A 25,931-nucleotide genomic window follows, 5' to 3' on the forward strand; every position below is an offset into this window, starting at 1 on the left:
AATGACTAAAACTTATTTTTTACTGGATACCGAGGAATATGTGAAACCGAAATAACGTGGCCACAAGTAGTATCAGTGGCATTATACCAGCGGTTTTAAATAGTTTTTGTGTCGAGGAGTATTTCCGATCGAAGCTAGGAATGTCAGAAAAGTGAAAAATTAATCCAAGTTTTTGATTCCTCGAGGTACTACAATTTATTTAGGTGTATTTCAAATAGTTTTAAATTGAAACGTTTATAATATAAAGCATATTTTTGATTTATATAAAATACGTTCAATGTCAATTCTACAGTGAGATTGGAATATAAAAATGCTGTAGAAAATTGCGGAAACTCTTCCTAAATATAACCTTATAAAATCATTTCTAAACTAGGTAAATCGCCCAAAGATAAAACATCATATTGACCAATATCTCTACTACCATCACTAGTATCCAAATTGTTTGAGAAATTGTTCTTAAAGCACCACAAACGGACTATTGGGAAAAAGCACGGCTCCCCCATCGAATGTAGAAATAAATACTGAACAACTACATGGTATTAAGGATGCAATTGAGAATTCTTTTTTAAAAATGTACATTTGGAAACTTATGTTTCTGGACGTGACTGAAGCCTTTAATATAACACAATAACATAAATAGATAAAAGAATAAAAGTTAAAAAACAAATTACGTAATCACACGAACAGTATTCTCATATTTTACTTAAATAATCCACACATTTATTTCAAGTTTGTTACGCCCAACGAGGTGAAACGGCTTCAAGTTATCCAAAATAAGCTCCTCACGAGAAATATTAATCTATCCATGGTTTGTCAGATATAATCAAATTCATAGTGAAACTGGCACTCCAGAAATCAAGCACTCCATATCTCAATCATTCCACAAACAACAACTCAGCTGAAGTTCTTATTAAAACGCTCTTGTTTGCGAGCTGGTCGACATGCTGGAAGCTTAGCTCTGCGTCACCGCTAACCTCCCCTTTCCCAGGCTGAAACGACCTCATCTTTCGCTGCAGTCATAACTTTTACGACAGTATCCAGTCGCGTGTTTCTCAACTCAAGTTTGCGAATCAATAGTTAGTTTCACTATCAATTATTACGCCGGGTCCTCGGGCCCAATAACGGCTGCCGGGTTAGCGGGTGCCATATCCCCAAATTTAATGCAGTAGCAGTAGCAGTCCACAGAGGTTAACTGTGAGGCGGTTTCGGTTTAGTGTATTGGTAAGTCCAGAAGCAGACCAACATAACCCGGTCCAACTTGTCAATCCAGGGCAAGTCGATCAGGTATGATCAGGTATGCATCATCCATTCCACCGCCTGGTTTTAAGTCTGAACAAAACAAAATGAAACAGTGATATCCCTAAATGTGAAACAGTAACAATAGCTATATATGCTGATGATACTACAAGTAACAACATTGAGACAACTGTAAATAGAGTCGTAATAGAATATCGTAAATAGATCAATATGAGTACACAACAAAATAGGTGGGCATGACACTGTCCAATAGAGAACAAAAAAAAATAGTGATATCCCATATTCGCTGATGATACTACAGGTAACAACTTTGAGACAACTGTAAATAGATTACACTCAGACAGTCACTGTCAGCAATAATAATACTGAGTTGACTAAGAAATGGCAAAAAATATTATATATTATGTGTAAACTCAAATGCGGATTTCACACATAAAAAATAGCTGCCCATAATAATAGGTTCTAGAGTAATTCAATATGAGTACATAACAAAATAGGTGTTCATGACACTGTCCAAGATCAAAGACTGGAAAAAATGTGGTAGCTTCTTAGATGACAATCCAAATTATCACCTCACAACAAATTATACAAGAAAATGTTGATGCCAATGTAGACCTACGGTATGAAACTATTAGGTTGCACAAAGAAATCTAACATCAAAATTAACTCAACTTATTAGCATAAAATTTTTCAGAGCATTGACTATTCCTCTATAGTAAGCCAGTTAAACTGAAATGCTTCTAGCCAAATCTCAGATAGAATAGCAAACGCAATCATAGGAAGCAGAATTTTAGTTTAAATATGGGATATTTATTAAGAAATATAATGAGGATTTAAATCCCAATTAAAAAAATTAAAACTACAATAACTCAAATATTTATTATCAAAATATATATAATACATATAAAAGTTTAGTTGTTTCGAAATAATACATCAATGTTTTAAAGGTGCCATCAACAAGTCATGCCGGAGATTATTCAAGCGATGTTTTACTTATTTAAATTAAGGAAACCAACGTATTACTGAAATACTTCATAAAATATTCAAACATCTTAAATTTACAAATTAAATCAATACAATTTATGTCAATTACGATATTTTAAAAGGTTATTCATGTTCACAACACATGTCAGTCCAAGCCAATAAAGTATAAGACAAATTATAATTACAAAATGATCAGTATAATAACAAATAATGTTATAAAACTAATTATATATAATTATGAAATGTACGGAAAGGTCTTGAAATGATTTTGTAGCGATTTTGTATGAAAATATTTTGTAGTGAAAAGGATTTCATTGCAATTAGATGATTGCAGTGTAGACAGGTTGCATAAAAATTTCATATATATCGTAAATAATTATTGGAATATTGAACCAATTATTAACACTTTCTTTTTATAGCAGTGTATTGTTAAAAATGTGAAATGTCGATGTAATCAACTGTTAAATTCGACAGTTTTGATATTTTTTACATAAAATAATGGTTTGCCTTTTGGTATTATTGAGTTATTCCGTGTAGCGCTCAAAATCATGACACAACTAAAATTGCAGAATGAAGATCAGAATCTGCCTATCCAATGAAACATCAACAACTTCCTTATATATGTTTTATGCTGAAATAAACCTTTAAGATGAAAAGTAAAAAGATCAGCACATAAGGCAAATACATGAATTATGTTTAGTGTAGAGTGATCCGAAATCGATATTGACAATTTCAACGGCTGACTTTCAGCATTGATGAAAATTGGCGAAGAATATTTAGAATCTCATTTGGACTTTTGCGACTATTATAATATATTATTATATTATATCACATGCACAAGGGCCATGTGTTTCTAAATCGATTGAATGGTCTAATGAGTCAAATAGGTTTGGTCTGTTTTCTAATAAATAAAAACCGTCAGTTTTGCATCGGCGTTCAATAAGTCCTCTCTTCTCTCCTGGAATTAAAATAGTACTTTGAAGTAATAGTGTTTGTGATTTAACCACCTTCATATTCTCTGACTTATATTGGTTGAAAAGCAAATAATTCCTTAATGCCGGTAGAATATAGATTTTATAGAATAATGATTTTGGATTTATCTTTCCACCTAGAACTTTTAGTTATTTAAAAAATATGCAGAACAAAATAAGATGCTATCTATATATTAAATGGCTTATCGAAAATGTTACCTCCCCTTTTGAGAAAAACGAGGGCTTTTGGAGGCGTGAAATTTGGCTTAACCGTGCTTATATAGAGGAAGAATATTTAGGCCTAAAATTTTTGTATAATATGCGTTATAAGTAAGTAAATTCTAATAAAACGAAATGCACCCAATTCAAGCAACCAAAAATAGCCATTAAATCGGGGGCATAAAATATATAAACAAATATTTTAGGCTCTATTTTCATTGGACTTGACCGACGTGGTGCCTGCTCCAACTTTTATACAGTAGGGGTACATTATTCGGAGCTTCTATTGTACGTAAATCGACCTCAGATGCGTAATTTCTAAAATTAAAATCTGGCAGCGCTGCATCGCAAAATGTAGGCAGAGCAATTTTTAACGGGAGACAAAACCGTAATTTGTATATTTGAAACAATATTAAAACGGAAAGTGAGTTAAAAAAAAGTGTTATTATTGAAGTTATTTCAATGTATTCACTGTTGTTTAAGATATTGCGTTACTGTCCGTTATTCCCGTATTATTGAAACTATTGAAGAGTTGGAGTTTGGGTAAAAGACAATGGTGAAAGAGAATCCCAACAAATGCGAAAATTTCATTCTGGTATGGATTAACAAAATTCGAGAATAACAATAATCTTCTGTCCTCGTTGCTTACAGAGTATTTAGATTTTCGCAAGCAGCTTTTGATTTAATTTAATATCTGGTGAACACAGAACATTTAAGAAAAATTGTTCTTGCTTACGTAAGATACATAAAATAAAAGCTTCAGATAAATACATCAACTGACAGTGAAAAAATTACAATTACTGTTTTAAAGATAGAAGAGTGGAATAAATAAGCAAAGAACGGTGCAATTTTACTTAATAATTTAGGTAAAGAAATTATTCTTTTAATCAACCTGGTGTAACCATAGTTTTTCAATATATATTTTAGGTGATAAATATGGATAAAAGATTATAAGAATACATACTATGCATGTAGAGATATACACAATTTGCATAGATGGTATACTTAGGAAAAATAGAATAAATTGTTAATTATTAACAGTAACTGTGCAAACATTTTGGCGAACTGAATTATTTTAAGTAGTTTACCGGTTAATACTATAAGATCAATTATTTTGATTACATACTTTATAGGCTTAAATTTTGAAAAGTAGATAGTTCATTTAATAATTGTAGATGCTTTCCTTTAATATACATTTCTAAATTGTAAAAAATAAATTATCTAATTGTGTTCGTTATTGTTTTAATGTACATGATAAATTCAAGTATCCATTTCAAAAATGTTTTATTCATATATTCCCTGTTGTAATATACAAACATTACTTCATTTATTATTCCATGTTTATGTTTATAACATAAACGTAAAGAAAGATATATACTTATATAGATATATATAGATATATACTTATATTTGATACCCTAAGTTATTAAAATTCTGAAAATTATGCTACTTATGTTACTTTTATTATAATTTTCAGTGGTGTAGTAGTTGAAACTTATCAATACGTTATTAACTGTTGAAACTTAATGGAAATTAGTTTTAATCAAATGCAATTTGAATAAAAAAAGCGCCTGAGTTTACCCTTGCGACAATTTGTATCTATTTCAATATGTTTTTACATACTTTAATTAATATCATATATAAAATCTAAAAAATCTGAAATTTTAACCACTGTTCGATCTTTAAAAAACATCATAGTCTTTTTTGCATTGTAACATCATCTTCACTATAGTATGGAAAATACGAATATGTTTACATAGGAAAAAGTCTGTTTGAATTGAGAACATTCCAGTGAAACGGATACATTTTTATAGACTTCAAGGAATTACTGAAAACGCAAATATATAATGAATATTCGATTATTATGCAAACAAGGCGACTGTAGTATTTCGAAAATTGGTATGTATTCGAATGCTGGCGCCAATTTATTTATAGATACCACGATTGGATGGGACCTTAAACTTCGACTGAATCGTAAATTAAAGAAGAAAAATTGTATCTGTTCGATCTTATGAAATATGGTTTACACATTGAGTTGAAGTTCCGAGATTTACGAGAGACGACAGATAAATTATGATGGTTATGAGGTTGGAATTTAATTGGTTTCATTTTTGACCCGACAAATAATCGGCGCCTAGTTAGTCGTTAGATGACAGAACGCGCCAATGCCTACGCAAATTTTCTTATGAGTCTATTTAAAAAGTATAAAGGAAAACACGATCTATTAATAGAAGTTATATTTAGTTTTTCAGAGTAAATTTAAACTTAATCATGAGATGACTTATTTTATAACAATAACACCAGAAGGTGATAAAATTTAGAACCAATCAGCTAATAGATCTTTTGATATTTTTGCATATTCACGCATATCTTACTTCATGTACCATTTTACTAATCTTCAAGAGACTTTAATATAGACATACTTATGGATATAATATCATCTTCCCATCAAATTAGGTATATTTCCAGTACTTGTGATATGACAAAAGTAGCTTTTCTCCTCTAAAAACCTGCTTTTATTCAGATATTAAATTATTTACAAGTTACAAGTTAAGCACTGTGTGACTTCTAAAACAGTAGAAATGTCTCGATCTTAACTATAAGATCCTATTGAAAATAGTTTTTTAAATTTTTTAAACAAAATGTCCAACTCTGTTCAGCATACAAATTCCAGTTGACTTCACATTTTAATACTGTTATATAAATACGTTTGTATTTTCATAATTAATCATAACAAACGGTTGAGATGACCGTAACTTTTTTTTCTAATTTTTAAAAAATCCATATAAAGTTCAAACTCTGAGATTTCTATTAAAACAAATTGAAACAAGTGATATTTACAAACCGCTTTTGAAGCCAGTTTTATCTCTTTAAGATATTTTTATTGAGCCAAGGTATACGGTGGATATATCAGAATCTTTCCCAAATTTTATCCAGTCATTAAAAAAGTGTATTCCAGTATCATGAAGAAAAAAAAACGCTCTTCCCATTGATCAATTCCAAAAAAAACTCCTATATAATATCACCATATAGTATTACACTCTCCATGAACCCCTCCTTAATCTATATTTTATCACCCATAATCATTGATTTAAAAATGCATCTTTTTCCTTTTTCTCCAGCAATAATTCACAAACTAAAATCCGGCGCATTATATGAAATGAAAATCACTTATTAGTTCAAAACGAGCTTAAGTATGCAGATTATTGTTCGAAACCTTTTTATATTCAAAGTTTGATTCCATATCGATTTCGCGAGATAAAATATATCGGTTTATCCGGTGTTTTTAAAAACTATACCTTCATAAGTTACAATCTTTTAGTGTTGTTGGAATGCTGTCAGGAAGACTAATTATATCCTTTTTATTTACTTTGTTAAACACTTATCACCATAAACACTACACAATTTCGATGAGTCCCCTGTGTCCTTTTCCATATTCAACATGAATACTGTAAATATAGCTTTATTGAATTAAAATTACCAGACGTCAGCATAAAGAATTCACATTATATTCCTATAAAAATGTAAGTTCTTTGAGAGTTCGAACTGGGTCTTCGTCGAATAAGCTTTGCACCACATGGTCTCCGAATTTGTTTGGTCCTCCAAACCGTTCTTTGCCAGTTAGATCAAAATTGCTACATTTAATTAATTAAAACTAATTGGAATATGAAGTATTTAAACGTATTTGATAGATATGGACAATGGACAATTGGCCTGAATAACCCAATAATATTAAATGAAAAACTCTTCGACGTCAAAACCATCGAATTTAATAGTTAATAAATTATTTAATAAATCTTACCTAATATTTATTATTAATATCAATATATATATAATTGTATAATATTAAAATTGATTACACATAATGTATTAAATACTATATATTGAGCATACCTATGACTTATGACCGTAAAGATACTATTTCAATTAACAAATATATGACACACAAAATATATATGTTTTATATTATACAAACCCTTTAAAGCAAGTGGTTCACGTTTAGTAACATAATAAAAACCCAATTCTTTATTTTTCCGATATAATTTTTAAAGCTATTAGGTTTATTATTTTACAATTTTAGCAACTTAATATTTAATACTACACAACAATTACCATAAAACGGGAGAAGAGCGCCAGAATAATTGAATTTTAAATGAAGCTTTACACAAAAAACCTTTTAAATTCCATTTATTCGTAAAATATACTTTAAGAGCTTTTCTGTACAAAAAATATCGCAAAAAAACTAAAATTTGTTTACATTATATTTCAATAGAAAGCATAATCATGCACAATAACATCTAATGTACTGATAGTCTAAAGGGCTCAATTTTTTATAGATAAAAAGTTTAAATTAAATTATATATATATATATATATATATATATATATATATATATATATTTATATACTTAATTTAAATTTTCTGCTATAAATAATCCAGGATCCAGATCAACTTAATTATATTTAATCCAGTATTTAATATCTAATTTATAAGATAGTAGTGGATTCGAATCCTGCTGGGACATGGTCGTATATTTATATTTGGGATTGTTTAACATTTGTAATTGTTCTTATTTAAGAGTGCAATATGCGACAAGGAAAATGTTCCCGATCACGTTAGTAATGAGGCTGGGTAAGACCGGATGTCTTCTGGGATGATTTCCAAGTTAAGCCACTCGATAGGCTTAATGCCGTGAACCGTGATTCGGAAACCACGTTAAAGAGTTGTCCAGTCTAGATTAACCCTACTTATTGGTAAAATGGACACTCTAATATATTTAAAAAATTTTAAATTATTTTGTTAACAGTTATTATTGTTTATAAATAGGAAATTAATATTTTACCAGTAAAAATAAATATAACCTTTGTGCAATATGTTTTCCTAAAACGCCTTTTCCTAAATATTGTTAGGTTAGTCACTGTATGATCGCCAGTAAGTGATCAAAACCAAGCACTTTTCATCTTTGACCAAGTCAACATAATTTAGTTCACTTCAAAAAGTATCCCGATGTGCCTGTCTTCAACACGTTACTTCGGTGTTAGTTTAGTACATTTACTTTCCATTTATAACAATCTGTTATAGTAGTATTTTTAAATTTAGTAAAAAAGTTATAAAACGTATAACTTTTACATGAACTGACTGCATAGAGAACACTGCCTCTACAATACTATTTTAATGTAAACACATCACATCATCTTGATTTCCAAAATTTTGGTTAAACAACTGAGCTACTGCAATGTACTATTAGAATAATCTGAACTGAAAGCTTCTGTCTAAGTTGACTACTTTAGTTCACACCAAGCGTAGTCCACCTTTGGTGACTTTACAACATAAACTGCGATGCTTATATTAGAAATCTGCGGACGGGGTCACTTTTCAAAGCCAATCAATGGATTTTTCTTAATTGTAATAGTGTATGGCTAGGAAACTTTGAGCACCACCTTCAATGATCTTACAGGTTCAACTTCGATGATATTGCCAGAACTCCACTAACCTATATTAAAGAATACTTCGAGTAACTATAGAACTATATCCAATCCAACGTCAATCTACTTTTTTTAACAAGTTGTTTTGATGACTAAAATAATGCCTATTGAAAACCGTAATATAAAATCTCCGCTAGAAACAAAAAAAAGTTATAAATTATTATTGTATTCTGGCATTCTTATTATATTCTGGTATTCTTATTATCTCTGGATTATTATTATTTTGGAATGATATTAGAGCTAATGACTAGCTACTCGGTATACTTCACAAAAAACAATCGCGAAATAGCTCTCGTGGTATTGTAGATTCAATACAGATAAACCCTAATTTGTTAAAAGTAGTAAAATATTTCAAACAAACAAACAAAACCAACAATATAAAAGAAGTCGGTTATAAATTTAAAAATAATGGGAACCGAATTTCAAGTTTGCTTAAACTAGTGGCCTATAGATATAATACTACGATTGTAAAATACGTGGATTTTTAAAACATATAATTATAATAATAGAGCAAAAATAACAATATAAACTACGATCAAATATTTTAAACTTTAATTCCGTTCTTTTTACGTTATATTCGTTATAATTTTTTGTGTTAATAAAAAATATTGTGTATGATGAAGCAGCATTCCTTCTATAATCCTATTTTAAGTTTTCAATCTTTTTTTTGATTTTGGGATGAATAATAAGACTCCAGTGTCCTTTTAAAAAGAGAAATAATGACTATCCATTGTGTTTTCAACTAACCCGAAAGAATATATTTAACTACAGTTTCGACGATATAAGAGAAATCATAAAATCTCAGTTAGATTTAAGTTTTAAAATAGTAAATTAAAATTTTAATTATTTAATATTTTTAATTATAACAGTGGAAAAATAAAAGTTAAACTATTTTAACTATAATATTAAATGAACTATAAAGGTATAAACTATCTACTTTTAAAACAAAATGTTAGTATTGTATTCCAAAAAATATAATATATACACAACCATTATTTATTAGGTCAATGTATTCAGCAGGCAAACATAAAAGTTTTGATAAAAAAGGAATGGACTTAATATGTAATGAAGTTGAGCCTATAAAAGGCTTCGTGACAAAGGTCACCAAGCCAATCCCAAAGGAGTTTTACAAATCCCTCTAAATGACGCTTTTCTTTGTGTTTTATCGGGTTATTTTATACTAATTTTAATTTACGATGAAACATAGGATAATCTCTTATTAGTTACTTCATCATCTTATTCATTGCTTCACATTCATTTAATGTATTTATTCCCGTTGTTTAAAAAAAAATTAAGTAACATAAACTTATTATTTATTATACTGTAGCTGTATCTGATGAATATGATAATGCTTGGGTCAGTAGTAATATTAACTAATGATGGTTTCATGTGATTGAACTGGCGCGGTACCACAGTCAATTCTTGGTTGAAATTGTTTCCTTCGAAATTATTAACAATAACAAAACAAACGTACAAAATAATAAATCAACTAAATAAACAATGACTTGATGGTAGATTGAGCATACTCACATTGGGATTGTTCTCCGACAAGAGCTCACAATACTCAAACTGCATAAACTATATACTGTCTGAAAAATCTTCTCCATAGACATTAAGTCTACTATGTAGAATTAGTAAGATTTGTATGGAAAATATCTCTCGATAGAGAGCATCTCCCGAATATACTCTTATCAAGCTATACATTAACCTTAGTGACAGATAGATCTAAAAAAACAAATATTTATTATAATAATAATAATCAAATAAAAATATAAAGCTGGATAGAAGTTGTTATGGGTGCCTTTTAAATAGCTAATCAGGCTCACTGATTAAGTAAAGGTCAGTTAAAGATAAAAAAAGGGGTATACTGACATATTGAGTCGAACCATAATAATCTTTGTGTATAGCAGGAAGACAGAATACTAGTTAAAAGCTCAATACTTAAGTTGCACATGAATTAACCGTGAAAAACGTAATAGGCCAAGTTCCATCTGTGAATCTTTGCTGAAACAAAACAAAATTTGAAAATTAACAACACAAAATGAACAGTGGATTACGTATGACGATAATATGCGAAAGAGGCTGTCATTGATGACCACCGTAACACAAATATATAAATCTTCCATTGCTTTCAGTGCTACTATATATTCCTATTTCAACAAATCATTCCATTCAGTGTCACTCACTTAAAACTTGTGTATTTTAAATCATATCAAATGCATATAAACTTTTGTTAGCTCTTGTATTTGACATCACCAAGTATTTTTTATTAAACACTGTTTTTGGTTGACCAAGACGTCGTCGAAGTTATCGCTTTTAAACTATCGAAACCAATACACACCTATATTTGTCAATATAGTTGCAAGTTTTATTTGGTTAATCTTATTACTTTAATTCGAACTAATAAGTTTAGATGTATAATATCGCTGAAATAAATAATGATATAATATCAGCATATAACTGTGATTAGTAATATCAATTTCTATAAACATAATTACTAATAATATATTTACTTTAAACTATCTACAAGATTAGCTTTTTATATATTCTGTATGACATCTTCATCAAGTAACAATGTTGATAATTAAATTTTATTCCCATAATAATAAGGCTTTATTATGTTATATCAAACATTAATTTCTTGTTTTACTTTTCTATTAATTTTATTAATTATTCCATATAACTTACAGATAGAAACATAGTTCATCTTTGACATTAAGATCGATTTTACGGATCTCGGGTATGACCGTAATTGACCGTAAATTTGACCATAACACCATTCCAAGAACACCGTAAATCTTATCAAACACAAACCTGTGTAAGCTTATCTTTTTAATTGAAGTAACCTGAGATATTTAAGATTTGTTCAAACGATTCTAAATCTTTTATGAATTCGCCAGATCTATTTTTTATATATAACCTTTCGTTTTACTTCAATAGTTTATTGGTTTTCACATGTTTGAGACCCATCAACCTTCTGAAGTCTTTATGGATCTTTACAACATATACGTCTTATTATTAGCGTTGGAAACTATCGACTAAAACAGTTGAAAAAGAGTCGAACTAGTCGATATTCAAAAAAAGTAACGGCTAAAAATGTTGATTACTATTTCAGTCAAATGCACGCTTCGACTATTTTTCTATTCATGATAACATATGAAGATATTCGAATTCTTTACGTATTAATTTTGAAACCGGACGGAGATAATTGTTTGATTCTTTGTGTGGCATAGATCATTTCACTTTCAATAATTTGAATTTGGCAAGTGACAGTGTAAAGAAAGGAATGGAATATTAATCCCACATATGTTTCATTGTATTTTAATATTTGGGAGGTAAAAGTAACATAATGTGATAAAAGTAATATATGTATTTCTATTTTATTACAACGGGTGGTTACTAATGTTTTTTTACTATGCCATAAGTTAAGCGAAGATGTATGTATTCCTTCTCTTTCTTTGGGAAAGAAAACGAAAGAGATGATTACGTTCAAGACAAGAGTTTATTTTTAATGATGTAAAATTATTTTTATATTTTATGTATTTGACTTGATTGTACAGACCAAAAGGGTTATGACTAAAAAAAATATTTGTAATGCATTATCTCAATAAATCTTTATCAACTATTTAACTATTGCACTATTTTTAAATACAATAATAATATCTTTTATAGTTCAACAGGAATATTTTAACATTATTATTCGTTGAAACTAAAAAGAAAGATGTTTTAACATTCAAAAGGCTTGAAAAAATATCTTAGAAAATAGCCCTAGAAAATTTAATAAATCAATCAAAAAAATATCTAGTATTTACCAAGATAACATAAATGCAGTCAAAATTATTTTACTCTTAAAAATCTCTTAATAATCTTGATAAATGCAATATATATTGTTAATAATGTAATGTACAACATATTATTATTTACAATTATACTACTGTCACTATTATAATATATACATCTATGTTATTATAATCGACTGTTATGTCAATTGAGGGATGCAATTGGCATCCATCTCTATGGTAGGTTAAATTGGAAAAACAATGTTAGCCAAAAGCTTAATAGATCAGACACAAATAACAAGTCAAAGAACTGCCTACTTGATCGAATGATTGATGATGAAACAGAATGATTTATTAGTCAATTATAAAGTCTATTTAGATTTATGAGTTGCGGATATGGGATTGCTAAGACATTAACCAACTATTAATCCAACGCAATAAAGGTTTACACGATAATCTCAAAATCAAATGGATTAATGAATTTATCCAAGATTATATTACAGCATTAGACAACATAAGGCACAGGACAAACAGCATGCAATGGAAAGATTGAAGCGACATAAACCATACAAAATTGTATAATGTTTGTTAATAATTGTACAATTGTTTTTATTTGAAATATTGATTCGGATGTATTTATGCCGCACTTATTTTGATATATTCATGCGAGTAATAATAGTAGCAAATTAATGTGTATTAATTAATTAAGATCAAATCTTTAAAATGTAATAAAAATTATTAAGAGATTTAAAACTTAATGTACTAAAAGATGTCAAATGACCGAACAAAAAAAAATTAAGTTATGTATAGGTACAAAATTTGCATAGATTTATGTAAACATTAGATTGGAATCTCAATAAAATTCCATTCGAATCAACGAACAGACAGACACAAAACAGTATTAGAAAAAACAAATGCTATATACAAATTGTTTACTGGTAATAAAAATTTAAAAATATCTACCAAAATTAATGTATTAATTAATTGGTGTTATTTAAGCAAAGTTCCCATTGTAGTCGCACGCCTAGAACATGCCAATGATGTCCATTTTATTTAGCTTTTGAAAACAAGCTACGTAGTTCATAATAATGCGGTTATTCTTATTTTTCAGGCACGTAATAAACCGGCCGATGGTAGTGGACACGTCACTCAACCGAGACCGCGTACGCCCACGCACGCGTCTAAGGGTGGTCCCAAAACACCATGTAAGACTTCGCAGAAACCAGTGGCCGCGCAGCAGAAAGGCCAGCCGATAAAACAGGCGCCAGCCAAAGTCGAAGCTGCGGCCGCCGCCAAGAAAACAAAAAAACCGAAAAAAGGAAAACATCATCAACACGATCTGATAGTTACTATTAATTTGGTGAGTGTAAAATTCCAACGAGGGGATATGTCTGATAATTTAAGTATGCCATTTAAATTTAAGTGATTGTTATTAAACATGAATTCATTGTAAATTAAATTCAGTAAAGTAGTGCAATTAAATCTTGAAGATAAAAACATGGATTAATAAATGGATAATTGTGATTTTCTTCCAATTAGCCAATACATTTTCCTCTATTTCAATTCCAGTTCTTCTCTTTTCTTCTTTATACGTTCCTTCCAGGGAAGTTTTGCAACAAGATTCATTCCGAGATATTTAAAGTTGTTGCTATATGGAATGAGAGTATTTTTTTATGTTATTGGTGCTTGTATGGTTTGATTGTAGGAACTACACATGCACAGATTTACTTTAGTTAATTTTTATTTTCCAAGCTTTTGTCCTATTATTTATATTGTCACTTGCCTGTTGTAATATTCGTGAGGCTTTTTCACTATTGCCTCCTACAGCTATAATAGCAGTATAATCATCAAATATAGCCATCGTAATATTCCATTTCTAGTATATACCAAGTGTAGGGTAGATCAAGCATTGGCCCCAGTACACTTCCTTGTGGTACACCTACTTTAGCTTCTTTTATTGTACAGTAAGCTTCTTCTCGTTTGACTCTAAACATTTTGGTTGTAATGTACGATTTTAATAGTTCGGTGTATTGTTTTGGTAACATTTTCTGTAGTTTATGAACAAGGCCTTCATATCAAACCTTATCGAAGGCTTGTGCTAATCTAAGAATATACTTTTTTACTTTCGTAGGTTTTTTAATAACATATGTTATTCTGTGGACCTAGTCATTTGTTGAATGCTTGTTAATAAACCCAAACTGGTGTGTTGGTATTAGGTTTTTTCTCTCTATGATCGGTTTTATTTTTTTCAACAGGAGTTTTTCATAAACCTTAGATAATACTGGCACCAGTGATATAGGTCTAGCTCTTTCCGATTAATAGATTAATGACAGAAATAGGTTTGTTAATAGTGGTATATGCAACAAATAATATCTATACGCCATGCAATTCGCCTAACAAAATTGATTAGATAGATAATGGCATATACTCGTACTTTAATCAGCGATATCTATTGATGAAAATATGAAATATCAAAGTAAAAAAGTGTTATACAACTTAACCTAACTGTTAAAGCCGATGGTTTTGATATTCCTCTATATAATATAACAGCTTTTTATTTAAAATTATTCGGTTATTCACTTTATATAGACGATAAACATATATATTCATTACATTTGTCGTTTGATTTAAAGGAAAATTTTATTAAGTAATCGGATACATACGGAAAAGCATTGCACTTCGCACACCAAAATGCATTAACGAGCCTACCTAGTCCGATGAACAGAATATCTGCTTGGGAGAGTAGCCAAGGAACATTGCAAATATCAGCACAGAGAAGTATTTCCACCTGGATTACAGGAGAGAAATACTTCAATATACCAATATTTATTATTTAGAGATATGATTGATTCCAAAAAGTGTTACTCCCTTCTTGGGAAGATATCCTAAAAAACATTGCAAATATCAAAACATAAAATTATCTTCGCTTAGGTCACAGAAGCGGAACACTGTAAATATTTGTCATATCTGTTCAAAAAAGTGGAATATATTGGTGCAACTTATACTTGCGATATTCAAATGTATATTCAATGATTTCAGCTTCCTATAAAAGATATTCTGGCGATAGAGCTTTTTGCCATCGACAGAGCATTTATAATTATAAACTCCCTCTTCTATTCAGATAATCAACAATAATGAATTAACATATATTGCAATATATCCCAAATTCTACCTTACAACCTCCATATTATTGACGCAACGTTGATAAAATAGAAAGTGCAGGTTCAATAAACATTTTTAAAAAAATTATATCTGTTCAATTTTTATTTTCTTTGATATTATTACTTCATAATGCCACATTTGGGTATAGTGCCACTTCGATGATTAATATAGAAAACACAGAATTAGATAAATTACCTAAAGCACAAAACCCGCCCATTAAAAATATATTGTGAATAAACATGTATGCAAGAATAACTATAAACAAAAACCTAACGTAACTTAATATTTCTCAAAACATTCTCTGTGAAAATCATCACTTTTTCCATGCCTTCAAACTAATTTTCATTTTGGAAATGTGCCCACTGTCTATAAGTTGAATTTATGTTCTAGCAAAATTGTTGGTGCTGTTTCTAGTGCTCCCTAGACGTTATGCCCTAAGCAATTATTTATTGTACTTATGGGCTAATACGGTACTGAATATATATAGAGACTAATTACATTTCTGACGACTCTGAATTATACACACTGTTTCTTAAGTTTTTTCTCTTATTAAGTAACTCCAATTAGCAGTCAGTTTATCTTATTAGTAAGTCTTACCATATTTCAACTATTATTCTATAATGTAATTTGCAAAACATTTAACATATAAATCATTGTTTCTATTCAAAGTAACTTAACAATATAAACTATAAAATATCACGTTGATCATAATCATCAAGCAAGATATAACCTCATTATTATTGCATTATACAATTCTCAAACTCAAAGAATGCAAAGCAAAAAAAACTTGCGTTTAATATATTAAAATAATCAATATAAAACAAGCCTATAAATAAACTAATTTGTAAATAATCATGATTATAACATAACTTATTTATTTTTTATATCACTGAAATCAAATTTGTCTCATTCATTCATTCAAACATTTGTTCAAGTTCATTCTTACTACTAACCTCATTCTAATATTCATATATCAAATTTCTCATCTACTTTTTGGTATTGTTTGTATGTTTGCGATTCACTTGATAATGTTAATTTAACTTATCTTCTTTCAACATTTACAACCGTTTTTTACATATAGTTTTGTATAATTAGGGAGTACAATTTTTTAATAATCCACAAACATTTATTAAGTAATACTGAGATCTAATTAGAGATTTAGCCAAGTCGTCCACGAATAATATATTACGCGCATTTTAAAATGCGAGGGCTATACAGTTTTTGGTTAGTTTATATGCTCTAACAGTTTCTACTAACTTAAGCTTTTTAAATTACAGCTGCTTAAAACCATTATATTTTCAACTTGGTACCACGTGATGTTTACCCATTATTTCTGACTTATTGAGGTATACAGCACGCATAATATATTTACATCTAATTTGATATTACAAGCCAAAACATTCAAAGGTTTCTCACCAACGGCTCATTTTATCTTAACGTATCTTAGATATTACTTATCTTGTCCTGCTGCAAAAACACACTAATTAATAATTCAAGTGGAAAACGAGGCATAATTGATTTATTGAACCAAATAAAAAGGAAGTATTGATTAATTTAATATATGTGCTAACTAATGTTGTGTAGTTGCACAACTGATTCTAAGGAATCTTCAAGATGGATGTTGTAAATTTAGTTAATAATAACTAGCGTTGGGAACTATCGACTAAAAACAGTCGAAACAGTCGATAGTCCCAAAACAGTCGAAACAGTCGATAGTCAAAAAAATAGCGACTGAAAATAGTAATTACTATTTTCAGTCAAATACACGGTTCGGCTGTTTTATTCCATTCGTGATGTCAGACGAAGATGTACGAATTCTTGTCTGTATAAAATGTGAGATAGGAAAGAAGATAAATGCTTGGAGCAGTTAATTTTAAATGTCTTTATATTCTCCAATGGTACTATAACCGAAACGTATATTTATTCATTCACGTGATAACCTTCAAATAGAAAAGGAAAACAAAATTACTAATTTCGTAATTTCTATTATCATGTAATAAATAAAATAAATTTAAAGGAAGTAGGATTGCTTTCATATTGAATGTTCTGTGGATGTGTAAAAATGAATGGAATAATAACACCACAAATGTTTTATCGTGTTTTAATATATTAATTGCTTTTTTTGAATAACAGCATGATAAATATAAATAGTAAAATACAACTTAAATAAACCCTAAGAACTTTTAAAGATTTTCCATAACCATAACTAAAAAATAATTAATAATTTAATCATTAAAAAATCTAATCCATGATGAACCTAAAAATGATCGTACAATAACTACCACACCCTTTTTAAATAAAAGTTTAATTTACTTTTGAAAAAATTACTGTGTATTATCATGTTCAACTTTTCTCCCGTAACGCTATTTCTTCGATCATTAATTATTTGCCCAGATTTTGAAAAAACTTGTTTCCAGGGGACAGATGTTGCAGGTATAGAAGAATATTTTATGTGTAACTGATATAATTCAGGAAGTTTCATTTTATAGGTTTGCCAAAAATCCAATGTGTTTTCTAAACGCCTGATAAATCGAATTTCCAAATACTGCTAAATCTGCAAAGTTGCTGCAGTACTTGGAGTAATTACTTCTTTCATTCTAGCCATTTTTTTATCAAAATATCTCCAGTTGTCAATACATTCTTGCTTAGTAATTTTGTCTTGAATTTCGAGTTGTGGAACTATATTTGTATTTTTTGAAGTTAGAATGGAAAATACCTCTTTTGTGATACCTTTTTGTATCGCCACAGCATTATTCGCAATACAAAATCCTGCTTTTTTAAATCTAGGATCTAAAAATATGGATTTCCCATATATCATATTCATTTCTAAAATTGCTAGTCTTTTATTGATGACATCTAATAGACAATTTTGTCATTATTTCCCCATCCACTTGTTAAAATCCTGGATTTGATGGAATGTTGCAGTCCTCTTATTAACCGTATAATTAAAGACATCATTGGGATATCTTTCTCCAGATAAATCGGTGGTCATTATTTCAATGGGCTTTAAAAGTTGAAAATATTCTGTTAAGATAGTCTATTCGTTAACAAATAAAAATTGTGGTGCTCTTCTTAATAGCCAACAAAATAAATTGTTAAATATTAAAGTAGAATTTTCCTATCAGAAAATATATTTATTACAAATATTTAATATGCTTTATTCACCTCTTTACGGTTAATATTTTTAAAAGAAATTTAACAACTGCTACCGTAAAAAAGATTTCAAATCTTTTGGATCTGTGCAATTTCTGAAACCTTTGGTACCTAATTTTGGTTTTCAAGATTTTAGGAAAAAAGTTTCGACAAACAAGAGGCTTGGACAAAAATCGCGAAAGTTTATTAAAAAAGTATTACCTATTATACCAGTCAAAAGTATTACCTACTATGCCAGTCAAAAGTATCTTACTATCATCCATCATTTACAATTTAATTTTTTTTGCCCTCGAAAACTAGCGATCCAAAATGCTGCTATATTAATTTACAATATATAGTTATTCACAAGCAAACTACAAAAAAAACATAAAACCATATATATTACATATAAAACTATATAAGCTTAAATTCGGTGCATTAGTTTCAAAATCGCGGCTAGAACGGAAGGCCAGAACGTTAAAAGTCAGTCGAATGAACTAACAGAACCGAAAATAGTAACTAAAAGTAAACGACTGAAACAGTCGATAGTAAATAGTAATAAAATCAGTCGGACCGAAAATAGCGACTGAAAACAATCGACGAAAACAGTTACTAGTAAAAACAGTCGAACCAAAAATAGCGACTGAAATAGTCGATAGTAAAAAGTAGTCAGTTACTGAACAGTCGATAGTCGATTTCAGTCGATTGTTCCCAACACTAATAATAACACTACGTATTATTAACACATGAAACACTTGAACAGAAGATAATTAATGAAGCAAATCAACACAAATTTGTTTAAGCTGAATACTAAAGTCTGAAAGAGAAGCAAGGTATTCACCCAAAGCAAATTGTTTCAAAACCTATTGATGCAGGTAATTGAATAGCATAACCTAAGCCCAAAATTATGTGAGTTTATTATTTTATTTTACAGACTGAGTTTTATTGTGAGTATATATCACAATTTTAATAAGATATATCTCATTTCAGTATCTGAATAGGTATAACTTTAAAAAGATCAAAATATGTAAAACACACTAGAACAAAAACAATACAGATCAATTTTTTTAATACTGTTCAAGTAGAAAAATATTTCTTAAATTTGTAGCAATAAATAAACAATGAAAATAAATAGAATCCAATAGTGCTCACCTTAACCAAAAATATTAAACACCGAGTATACAATAGCTACTAAGAGACATTTAAAGCAACCAAAAAAAGCGTTCTATAAATCAGTATATTAACCATAATTATACAAATTGTGCAAAACATCACATTTCTGCATATTATTATGATATATATTATTTTTATCCAATGTCAGAATTTAAATAACTGCAGAATTTGTCAACTTTTTGGCAATAATACATTAAATAAGTCAAGTATAATATATATATATTTATCCATAAAACACAAAAAACCTTGGATCACAATGTTTTCTCGAATATTTAAATATGTTTATATCATTTTCGGAATTCCTCAAGTCACAACAAAAATAAACTGAATACGGTTCTGCAACATTGACGATTTCATCGCCGATATTCAAATGGAGGATACTCGAATTTTAGATGGTCCCATAAATTGTCAACTAATTGCAAAGTTGGCTCCGAAATGGAATAATTTTGACATTCATAACCTTCGATTTTTAAAATCGAATTTCTAAATAGGCTCCTTGAAATCTCCACTTGCAATATTCTTTATAAAATATTAATTTCTTTGATTTTTCAAATATAAAAACTAAAATTGTTCGAATTGTATTTCGATATTTTACATAAATTAGGTGAAATAAAGTTATTATTTGCTGAAGTATTATAAATTAAGCAATGTTTGCGGATCATATTTTAATAAGAAGAGTTGCATACCCAAATATTATTAGGAAATCACTAATATAAAAGATTAACCACACAAAATATTTTATAATAATTTAAAGTTCAACTAAATTTATACCATCGCATAAATACCGGTAAAATGATAGGCAAACGATGTCTGTGGCTGACATATACTTAAAAATATATATATAGATAGCATTTCCCCGTATTTTCAACTTTTTTGGGGCGTATATGGACTTATATGTATTGCGAGTGCAAATTAATTCAGTTCATTTTTTATAAATAATTCGACATTTATTTATTAGAATTTTATGTTTTATAACCCTTTAAGTGTCCTATAAGTTTTACCTGTAATATACAAAGTTGTAATATTCTAAAGTGTAATAATAGAATACGGAGAACCGATTTTGTTTCCGAAACAAATACGGAATAATAGAACAAGCTCACAGATTGGTGAACCAAATAAAATCCTAAATGACAATTAATATTGTGCATTTCTCGATATATATTATCTCCAGCTTTTATAAGGTCCGACAGACTGCTCCCTTCTGCAAGTAAAAAGAAAAAGCTTCTGTCCTAGCCACACTATTGAAATCTAGCTATTGAAATCATATTTCACAGATAGACAATTTATTGTAAAATAAGGTAACCAATGGAGTGAATTACATCAAATATATTCAGTTGTTCGCCAGATATCTTGTTTAGTCTACTGCCCTACTAACAGATTGTCCATAGCTGGTTTGTCGCCATTCTCAAAGCCATACTCTTGCATTTATTCACAACAACATATTTCACTTAAGTAAAAATTATCATATGTCTCTAAACTACAGTTCTTGTTAAATTACAAAAAGTAAAATATAATTTCACCAAAAATAACCCTTACTCCGCCCTCTATCCGAATAAAAAAAAAATTGTAGAATGAAATATGTTATGAATCAGTTTTAACTCACATTTCCACATCTTCATTTATTTTTCTTTTGCTTTTTCTTTTTCTTTCTACAATGCTTTTTGTCGTTGATGTCAAATTCGCGTACTTTTAAAATTACTTACAACTTATTTCACACCAAGATTATCATATGTTTCTAAAATCAAATGATGGGATCCAGTTGGAGAATTTCTTGAATTAAAAGAGTAAGGCATAAATTCACCGAAACTAACAGTGCTTACTCCGCTCACTGTCCGAATCATTTCACAAAACATTTTACACCGAAACATTTTATTTTCCTCTTTTTAGTACTAGATATTTACTCAATAAATTACACAGTTATTTTATTTAATATTATAATGGGTAGGCCAAGTAATGGAGTAAAAGTATGAGCAAAAATTAGAATAAAGAAACATTGGTTGAAAATAAGAAGCGCTTCAGGCCCCGGACTCCGCTACCTAGCCTAGGTAACTTGACAAATATTCTAATTAAACATTAACAAAAAGTTATTATCCCCGCCGGGAATCGAATCCTCGATCTCCGATTGGGAGCTAAAGTCTTTAAACATTACACTATAGAAGCAGTTGTCCACAGTATTTCTACTAGGCCTTATATGCTATAGTTAATGCTTATAAAGCAAACTGAATAGCTTTTGCACTGAATGACTTCCAATTTTTTGTCATATTTTGTTCAGCAATAACATTGTACACCAATATCTGATTATTTTAGATAAAACATATGTTAAAACTTTGTACGTACCCTTGAAATTTGAGCGTTTCCCTCGATAACAAACAGATCCTAATTTGATTCCAATGGGACCACCTCGAAAGTGCACTCTTGTTTGTTACTGATGTCTTATTTTTGAAAACGACTGAAACTTATTTGTACACTAAATATAAAAATGATATATATTATGTTTACATATCATACATATGTCCTAATTAAAAAGTTACCAAGATAGGATGCATATCATAATACTGACATGTCTCATATACTCCATTAAGTGTTTCAAAAAAATCGCTCAGTTCCGTGAACAGCCAAGAAAAACATTTAAAGCGATTTAACTAAAATAAACCCAAGAATGTTTTGCTTATTATTTTGAGTAGCTGTATCTTGAATTTCGGAACGACGTTATAAAGTATTGACATGCGTATTATATCCATTAAACGTTTCAGTAAACAAAATCGCATTAACAACTTAGAAAAATATTTAAAACATTTAAAATGATATTTAAGCACGTGGAAGAGTGTTTCGAAGCAGATATATGTAGCACGCAATCATTTCGCAAGACCTTTATTTGAAAGCCACTACATTTCGAGACAGAATAACTACATCGGTTAAATGACGGTCAATTGAACGGGTCGAAGAAGGCGAGCTTACCGTGTAAATATTTCCATATACGTTAGTAATATATTACATGTTACAAAAGCAAGTTTTTAACTTGGTCGCCGTTTTTGTTTAAATGCTGAACTGAGTTGTACCTATAGAGAATTTCAATAAGAACAGGTCGAGGTTAAAACGAAATGAAACAAGCCGTATGTGAGATATTTGCGCAATCCTTTTTAATTTCATAGACCTGTTTATGTCATTATGTAGAGAATTTAGTATCGTTGAAGTCCCCTGCGGTCTCTCACTACAACACACATCGGAGTAATGATATTTTAAGTTATTATGCGATACATTTGAGTGAAGATATGAATTATGTTTATTTTAAAAGAATCGGTGAAATGTACCTATTTAGTATAAAAATTCGGCTTCAAAAAATCTCAGAAGTAAAATTTCATCTCAGGCGACCTTATCAGTTCATTCACGTCACCTCCCCAGATATAATCACAATCCGTTCATGCAACATGTCGACCATAACATGTTCTGTGCGACACTTGGCGGTGATCTACTAGAACCACGTGGCGTCCACACCCTTTCATTTAATCCAAAAGAAACAGGTTACCACTATTATATAACAGATAGATAACCCCAAAAATGTTATTTAAAATAAAAGACCAATGGCACCGCCTGCCCATAATCCGTACCAAACGGTGGTTTGTGGATACATTGTCACTTCGTAAAACTCGTACATGTAAAATGTGCCTCGTTATTCCGGTCGAAACATGCGGAAAAGTGAATTTTTCTCGGCAACTTTTGTTCAATTATTTAAATATAAGAAAGGATTTGAACTTCTTTTTGGGTTTGTTTTAAACATTTTGTTTTAATGTACAGAGTTCCAATTTACAGTAGAGGGGGGTAAAGGCACAATGAGTTCCGCATTTGCTTGTTATATTATAAAAACACATTTGAATGCAATTTTCAAAACGTTAATTTGAATGAGACTTGGGTATTATGCCGAATCAAATTATTTTAACTACTATAATTAAATTGTTATGAAATATATAGGTATTTTATTACAATAATAAGAAGTGGTGACAGGTTGGGTCAACTGAGGCTCTAACAATAGTCTCGAATTGTTCTTATTTTAATCTAAACGAAAGCTTAAAATAAAAAAAACACACAAACACACCTCCGCATGAAAGCTATAACAGTGTAACAAAAGGTAAAATAGGATAACAAATATACTGAATTACATCCAATATATCCAGATATTCTGCTGGTGTCTTGTTTAGTCTAGTGCCCCATAAGTCATCTATATACAAGCTGGCCTACTACCCTATTGGGCAAAATGTTGAATCCTAGGAGAATAAAAAAATACATTTCTATTTTATTTAACATATCCACCGCTGGCTTGTACTAGCACATGACGTGTGGTATTCATAACATCAGCAAAAGACGATGACAATAGTAGGCAATAACAATGATGGAATAACTATGATGGCTAAGAATAATCTTAGTCCATACTAATGAATAACATTGACGGACAGTCATTATAAAACAGACAATAACGGTAACTGAAGCAATGATAAACTATTCTAGGATGAAGTATGACATGTGCACTAACAATAATGGACGTGCAATAAGATCAAGGGAAGCAGACGCACAAGATCCTGCCACTAAGGTTAGTAAGTCTCGTTAAATTTTCAGATAAATAAATAAATAAATCAACAGTATTGTTGCTATTGTACATTCACTTCTCCAGCTCCAGACATGATGGACGTGCAACGCGTACAAGAGGGAAAGCCAAAGGTCACGCGCTAGATACGCTGCCACCAGCAGCCAGCTTAAACCACTTTTGATGAGTTCGAGCAATCCATAGATCATAACTACACATAAATAATTCTGCCTACTTTGGCGTTAGTTTTTGGCTCATAAAATAGTTATAATTTATATTTACAGTTGCAACCACAAAACTATGTTCATTGATTTACCATATTTTAAGAATTATGGGGAATATATGACGATTCGAAGAAATAATAAAATAGAGTAGAATAAAATAGATAACGATAAATGGATAAAAAAAAGTACAGCATAATGTAGTATAATGAATAGAGAATTATAAATAGAGAATACTAAATGGAAAATTGAATTTAATAAATGAAGACTAATAAATATAAAATAATAAAGGGAACATAGTAAATGAAGCCTTAGCAAATAATACGTGATAATTAAAAATAGAAATCTGGAATACTCCGTGAACAAACTCACCATTTGATGAAAACCTTGGGTGGGACAAAACACAGTAAAATAAACCGAACACGAAGAATGTAGGGGCACTAACGGTCGCGTCTTTAGAAATGAACTCTTACGAAGTACTAAAATATCTAAGGCATGTTAAGATGTCACATCTTATTACCGAAGAAACATCAACTATGTTGCCATCCCTGATAATTGCTAAATATTCGCAAAGATGACAAACTCTACAATTGGAAAGAAATCCTGCCTAGTTCCTTCACATCATCGTTCAAACCTTTAAAAAAAAACACTTAAACGACCTAAAATTAAAAGATCTAAAATATCGTACAACGAAATGGAATTTCAAATACCATAGACATTCGGAAGGATTTATGATTTCCTTGATCAGTCTTTGTCCGTGTTTTATGTATCTAGCGAAATTTCCAAGCATTGAGTAACCAAGATATTTCAGACCGATCTAAATTTCAATAAACTAGAATTAGTTTTCTCAACTTCATTACATCCAAATTCCACGTATCCACAGGCTAGAGCTTTTTAAAGCCTCGATTCATTTGCATTCTCCACGTCAAAATAACTAAGTTACTTTGCTCCACCCTTCAAGGGCAAAG

General features: G+C 29.8%; 1 protein-coding gene across 4 annotated transcripts in view; it reads left to right on the top strand.

Annotated features, from left to right (window-relative positions):
* LOC143189115 (neo-calmodulin) overlaps window positions 1-25,931 on the top strand; it is a 278,660-nt gene that overhangs the window by 209,260 nt on the left and 43,469 nt on the right. For all 4 annotated transcript variants that reach the window (XM_076393794.1, XM_076393795.1, XM_076393792.1 and 1 more), the window contains one exon: window positions 13,808-14,056. In XM_076393794.1, the coding sequence (XP_076249909.1) occupies window positions 13,808-14,056 (249 nt within the window). The remainder of the gene's footprint in view (window positions 1-13,807; window positions 14,057-25,931) is intronic.

Source organism: Rhynchophorus ferrugineus, unplaced genomic scaffold, assembly GCF_030347505.1.
Source record: "Rhynchophorus ferrugineus isolate W39M unplaced genomic scaffold, kcgeb_rfMv2 rfM1, whole genome shotgun sequence".
Classification (NCBI taxonomy): domain Eukaryota; kingdom Metazoa; phylum Arthropoda; class Insecta; order Coleoptera; family Curculionidae; genus Rhynchophorus; species Rhynchophorus ferrugineus.